The sequence below is a fragment of the Benincasa hispida genome, chromosome 1, assembly GCF_027475165.1.
Source record: "Benincasa hispida cultivar pf3 chromosome 1, pf3_genome.v1.1, whole genome shotgun sequence".
NCBI lineage: Eukaryota > Viridiplantae > Streptophyta > Magnoliopsida > Cucurbitales > Cucurbitaceae > Benincasa > Benincasa hispida.
The window spans coordinates 25,439,031-25,445,793 of record NC_143478.1 but is presented as its reverse complement, the minus strand read 5'-3'; the positions used below and the strand labels follow the sequence as shown (position 1 = coordinate 25,445,793).

At 29.2% G+C, this 6,763-nt stretch overlaps 1 protein-coding gene across 2 annotated transcripts; it reads left to right on the top strand.

Annotated features, from left to right (window-relative positions):
* The first annotated feature begins 655 nt into the window (after nucleotides 1–655).
* Nucleotides 656–5,929, top strand: LOC120089907 (1,4-dihydroxy-2-naphthoyl-CoA thioesterase 1-like). Of its 2 annotated transcripts, XM_039047356.2 has the most exons (4): nucleotides 658–919; nucleotides 1,017–1,208; nucleotides 3,760–3,827; nucleotides 5,629–5,929. In XM_039047356.2, the coding sequence occupies exons 1-4, from the start codon at nucleotides 782–784 to the stop codon at nucleotides 5,657–5,659; spliced, it is 429 nt and encodes a 142-aa protein (XP_038903284.1). In that variant the 5' UTR covers nucleotides 658–781; the 3' UTR covers nucleotides 5,660–5,929. The 2 variants fall into 2 exon arrangements, with proteins under 2 accessions (XP_038903276.1, XP_038903284.1); XM_039047348.2 differs by lacking the exon at nucleotides 3,760–3,827 and having other exon boundaries at nucleotides 656–919.
* The last annotated feature ends 834 nt before the right edge of the window (nucleotides 5,930–6,763 follow it).

The following is a 6,763-nucleotide window of genomic DNA, read 5'->3' as shown; positions in this document are numbered from 1 at the left end:
GACTTCTTGAACGTTTTGATGTGAGATAATTGAACTCCTAATAGCCAGACAAGATCCAATATTTTATCGACATCAATGTTTTAAATATTGTCTCAAAATATAGAGACTTAATAGTATTTTAACCTAAAACTAAAAAATAAAGATATATTAATTAACACTTTTTAAAAGTTCGTCTTTTTTTTCTGAAAGAAGAACGTAAATGTTAGACGGCTAAAATTGTAATTTAGCTTTTACAATAATATGACATTGAAAACTGTCAACCAATCGCTACGTGGTCCCAGATTCCTCAAGTGCATCACCACCCACCTCCCTCTTCTATCAAGGATAATTTGGTCAAATCCTCGATTAATTAGGATTATAATTATTTAAAAAAAAAAAACTCGAGTAATCTCTTGACACACTTATTTTGGTGTATCCAATTCTAAGTATAATCCAACAAAATATTGTTACATGGTAATTTTATCTTTAAAATATATATTTTTAATTTTTTTTGGGTGTGGTAAAGAAGTGGAATATTTTCTTAGACGTATTTATCTTAGTACATCTCAAATATAGTCGAATAAATTACTATCACATGACAGTTTTATTTTTTAAAAAAATTAAATTTTCTCTAATTGTTTTGTATGGTAAAAGAAGTGGTGAGGTACACCAAATTACGACCGTTTTCAAAATTAATTAGGAATAGAATTAATTACTATATTAATTAAAATTAGAATTAATTCACTTTTCAACTATAAATAGAGCGATAACTTTTTAATTCTTAGAGAAAATCCCCCTTGAAATGTCGTCTACAGATAATGCTCCACCGTCGAAGCCGCCAGTTCTCGACGCTACGCTGCAGGCCTTCGGATTCGAGGTCGATCAGGTCTCTTCTCACAAAGTTTCCGGTCGTCTTCTCGTTTCTCCGATCTGCTGTCAGGTTCCATTCCGTTCTAATTTCTTCTGATTTTCTCTTGATTTTTATCTTCTTCCTCGATTTGATTTGGTTTTCGCCGATCAATTTTGGAAAACTGAAGCCGTTCAAAGTGCTTCACGGAGGCGTATCGGCGTTAATCGCAGAGTCTCTGGCGAGTATGGGCGCTCATACGGCGTCCGGCTACCAGAGAGTCGCCGGAATTCATCTCAGTATTAATCACTTGAAGAGCGCCGCCCTCGGCGACCTCGTTCTCGCCGAAGCCGTTCCTGTCACCGTCGGTAGAACCATTCAGGTACGCCTCTTTCTTACTCTGTTCCTAATTCACATTATATTATATTATTTTTATTTATATTAAATTAAAATTTTGACAAAGCCAACAAATTGAGTGAGACGTTTTCCTGTAATTTTTCTGATCTTTTTCCATATTATCTTGGAAAACTAGAAAAAGAACAAAAACTTAAAAAAATTAAAAATAATAAAAAAAATAAGAATACAATTTTAATCTAATCTACCCAAAATTTTCAAATATAACAAAATGATCAACTTATTTACAAATATAACAAAATAGTAAAAATTACCATTTTGTCATTTTGCTATATTTGAAAATATTTTCAACATTTTATCATTTAAAATAATTTTTCTTTAATTTATTTACTCAATAACTTTTAAATTTAGTTGAAATTCAATAGAATGATCTAAAATTAATACTCTTCTTATCTAATTGAATTGACAATGAGAAAATCCGTCAAAGCAAGAACACATAAATGTTTTAAATTTTGGGTCTAATTTGTCAATTTTGTTTAGGTTTATTATCGATTTTTTAAAAAATAACATGTAAGTTATTATTTTTTGAACAACTTCGATAAGAATTAACTGCGAAGAATTACATTTAAGTTTTAAAGTATATGAACTAAAATTGAACTAATCTCAAATACATAGGACAAAATAATATTTAAAAGAAAACTATTTTAATTTTTAAAAAAAATAAAAGTCAAATTACTATTTTATTGTATGATCAAATAGTATTTATCTCTCAAACATAACACAGTCTAACTAAATTGTATTTTTTTTTTCTCTGACAAAAGAAACATATCACGTTAACTAAATTGTATTTTAATTATACTCTATACGTTTCTCTACGATGTATTAATTATTTCCAGGAATATTTTACTTGACTGAGCAATAATAAATTTTGGTGGTTAAAGTATATTATTTCCTTATCTATTCAGCGCCGAATAATTTTAAATTTTGTTTTGGTCTTTATAATTTTCCATCAATGGTAAAAAAAAAAAAAACCAAAACCCTTTTAAATATGAGTTAAAAAATTATAGTTTTGATTAAATTTTCCGTTTTAAATTACTCTGAACTTAATTTAATTAAGTCCCTATATTTCGAAAATGTCACTTTTATTCTTAATTTGACTTTAATTTCAATTGAATTCTAGCTTTTAAAATTTCAATTCAGTCCTTATTCTTTAATTCCATATCACTCCTTAATTTGAAATAATTAGGTCTCTATATTTCAAAAATATCACTTTTGTCCCTAATTTGAATTTAGTTTCAATTGAATTCTTAAAATTTTCAGAATTTCAATTCAGTCCTTATTTTTTAATTCCACGTCACTTTTTTTTTTTACCAACTTCAATATTGCAAGTTGTCTCTTAGTTTAGTCCATTTGTTTAATCTCCATACTTCTAAAAGTTTTATATTAATAATAGTAGCATAACTAAATTTTACGTCATTGGTGAGTAAATTTAATATCAATAAAAATTGTAATCATTAATAAAACTTTAAATATTAAATTTTTAGTGATATTAATAAGCTAAGTTCGTATTATTCTAGCAAAATTTAGTCTTTTTCAATCATGACGATGACTATTAGACAAAGTTGGCATTTTTAAAAATAAAATGAAACAGAATGAATAAAGGATACTTTAGGGCATGGATTGAGCGTAGGGTGGTTTCAATCTCAAAGTCCTTTTAAGCCTTGTCCACTTTTTTAGATGAAGTACTAAACTATAATTTAATTGGAGAAACCAAACACAAATAAAAAACACACAATTCAAGCTCCACACCTAATTTGGAAAGAACATCGATCATTCCAACCCTCATTCCAATTGTGACCATCAAAAGAATTAGACACAATCATTGAACTTTGCTTCAAAGTCAAAGCTTTAACATCTTGCAAAATCTCAAAGAATAAACTAGGCAAACTTGGTGAAAGTTCACCTATCAGAAAACAAACATTTTTGTTAACTTCACAAATTTCTAAACTCTCATTTTTGGCTTTTCTCTCATTTTTGTCTATAGACTGAGAATTACTCACATGCTTTCTTCAACATACATTTCTATTGCTTTTGTCTTAGTCTCATGTCTTTTGTTTTCCAACTCACACATTAAGTTTTACTTCTCTTGGAAGCAATGATACAACAATAGGAAAAAGTTACTTTGGACTTTAATGGACTAGCAATGTTAGCACAAAGTATGCTAGTTTCAAGTTCACTATACCATTTACTTTCTCTACTCCATTGCCAATGTCACATGGCTCTCTAGAAATATGTAGTTTGTTTAACAATGGTTCCAAGATTACAGTCATGTGAGTCCTTGCAATCTAAAAACTTACTAGACAAAATATCATGATCATGCATGGATATAACATTATCAGGTTTCTCTTTACTACTTCCCACCTTATCAAAATACTTAGATATAGTAGATACACTAATTTTTTCCATTAGCTTGTTGGTATTAGTAGTAGATGTAGAGTTAGTGTACCTTGAAAATCTCTTTTGGAGTTGTCTTTCTATCTTGATGGCAACGTGCACCATTTCTTCCAAATCCTTACAAGGTCGAATTTCTTCACGATCGGCAAGCATCTCAACAACCTCATCAAGTCCGTTATAGAATTGATCTATGGTAACTTCCTTATCCTCATATATGATCATCTCCTCAAGCAATTGCTACATCTCTTTTATAGTACACCTTTTCACACTTTTTCTCCCTTGTTTCAAAGTTTGCAATTTGTGGAAATTCTTAGGTACAAAATGATTCCTCATGAGAACCTTAATTTCTTTCTATGAGGACATTGCATGATTTTTGCTTCTTCTCCTTTTTGACAATCAATGATTCCACCATATTATTGCATAATCTTCAAATGTAGAAACAATAAGTTTTCCTTTCTCTTTTTACTATAGTGGTGGTGATCAAATATAGCATCCATTTCTTCCTCCCAACGAAGATACTCATTTGGATTTGTATTACTCCCAAAAAACAATGGAAACATGTTTCGATCAACATGACAACTATTCCTCAAAATACTTCCTTGTATATGCATGACTAACAAAATTCAGGTACTTATAACTCAGGAAAAATCAATTGCTTAATTGACCTACCTGCTTCTTTTTCTTTCCCTCCGTTGTACGTCCATCAACCTCTCAATTTCCAGTTTTTATTTTCCAATTTCAATCAATTGAAATTCTTTTTCCTCTAACTTTTCGATTTTTTTTCTAGTTTCTCTTTTAGATTTTCTCCAGTTTCAAACAATTGTCTTCTTTCTTCTTCAATTCCACTTAGTTGGGGAAAACACCCCATTCTTATCTGTCGAGATAATTCTTTTCACCAATGGCAGAACTTCCCAACCGTCGGAAAAGGTTTCCCTAATGACAATATCCCGACGATGTTGCCGACGACTTCTTTACCGTCAGGAAAGATTGTCCCAACGGTGTTTTTAACTTATCCCAACGTTCTCGACCATCGAGATTTAACCAAATTCTTGTAGTGCACATACCCAATTTGAAGAATTTCTTTCTTCAACGTCAGACTTCTCAATTTTAGCACTAATTCTTAGTTTTTTTCTTTTTCTTTCTTTTTTTTTTTCTTTTCATTTCTTGATTTTCTCCAATTTCAAACCATTTTGTCTTTTTTCTTCCGGTTTCAAAATCTGTCGCTCCCTCGGTTTCCTTCTTTTCTTCTTTCAATTTTGCGGCCCAGACTTGAATTAATGCTTTCGTTTTTTTCAACGAAACTAGATTCAACATAGAAATAAACAAGAACAAAATCTACCAAGCCAATTACTAAAGCCAATCAAATAAAAACAATATTCACTAGATATATCCCATCTAAAACATCTAGACTTTGATACCAAATGATATGAAATCCCTATTGAATTAAAATTAAAAATCCTTTTAGATGAAGAACCCCTAATTCTCAATCACTAAAACCCTCAAATCAATATGATTTTAACCCTAAGAATTAGGTTGAACATAGATTTCCTTAAGATCAAATATCTTAGACAAAGAACAAATTCCCTAGTCTAAGATTCAAACACTCCAAAAGAAAAGTGATCAATTCCACTTGAATGTTCTTGACATACAACTCAAATGAATTGCAAATTCAAGAAACTCTCTGGCTAACCTTGAAAAATAAGCATAAAGCTAAAACTTCCAATTTATCGTAATTTTATTAAAGCAACCTAATAGCAAGGTTTCAATAGCATCCCAATAAAAACCCCAATACAATATAAAAAGATTAAATTATCCCTACTTAAATATCATAAAAAGGATAAAATTGAAAAATGCTAAAATTACATCTAAACTATTAAATAAAATATAGATAACAATTTGATATTTGAGCGGTTCATATCACTTTTTTTTTTCTAACTCTTCATTCAAACCTCTAAAACTTGGAAATTAGGCTCAGAATGATGATGTGATTGTAGGTATGGGATGTCCAATTGTGGAAGGATTTGAAAGAGAGAAAAGTTGTCGTGTCCACTGCAAGGGTAACTCTTCTTTGCAATATGCCTGTTCCAAAACATGCTGAAAATGCTGCTGATGCCCTTAAGAGCTTTTCAAAATTGTAATAAATTTTAGTTCAGCAGTTACAGAGGTGGTGAATTCATGTTTATATGGTAATTAATGTCTTGTCCATTCAAAATTGTAATTAGTGCCTACGTATTCCATCAATCATATTAGGATTCATTTAAAGTAAATTTGAAAATTATAACCTTTTTATACTTATATATTTCTTCTCTTTCTTTCGTCAAAGAACAAATCTTCAATCTCTAATGAAGAAAGCCATGTTAGTATCGATGAATAAAGTTCACTTTCATACTGTGTCATCAAAATTTTGAAAATTAGCCATTTAATTCAACCTAAAAAAAAGTCCCACCTTCCCAATTGAAATACCCATAATTATTTTCTCCAAGAAAAAAAAAACCAAAATTAAAGTAGAGAAAAAAAATGGTAAAAATAACATTGTATTTATGGTTTTGAAAGTACGTAAATTAAAATGGAACAAAACACACCGTGTGGGATCAAAATAATATTTTTTTTAAAACAAAAAGTCATTCTTATGTGTATTCAATCAATGACTGGACATATTTTTAATACAAAACTTATAGATTCATAAGAAAAGACAACTATGAAGCCATCAAATTTTGACATAGTAAGTGGGCATTTCATGTCGGAATTTTTTAATGGTATGTGTATTTGGTATCTATATTTTTCAAATGTATCATTTTAATTCTTAAGATTTTAAGAATAGGTTTAAAATGTCTCTTAAATATATTATTTATTATTTTATATAATTACATTATATTCTAAATTAAAAAAATAAGTTCAAAAAACAAATTTAGAGAGGAAGTAATTTTTTTTAAAAAAAAATTGATTTAAAATAAAATTAATAAATTATTATAGGGACATTTCAAACCTAACTTTAAGAATTTAAGGACTAAAAAATAACATTTTAAAAACTTAGGGTGTAAATGCACCTATTCTAAAAAGAAAATCGAAGACTAAAAACTATATTTTGAAAACTTAGGGATCAAGCATACATATTCCTCGAAACTCATA

Excerpts from the sequence above, each read along its gene's own strand:
- LOC120089907 (XM_039047348.2), top strand. The coding sequence starts at position 782 with ATGTCGTCTACAGATAATGCTCCACCGTCGAAGCCGCCAGTTCTCGAC. Across the intron at positions 920-1,016 it reads TTTCTCCGATCTGCTGTCAG|CCGTTCAAAGTGCTTCACGG; the intron begins GTTCCATTCCGT and ends GGAAAACTGAAG. Across the intron at positions 1,209-5,628 it reads CCGTCGGTAGAACCATTCAG|GTATGGGATGTCCAATTGTG; the intron begins GTACGCCTCTTT and ends ATGTGATTGTAG.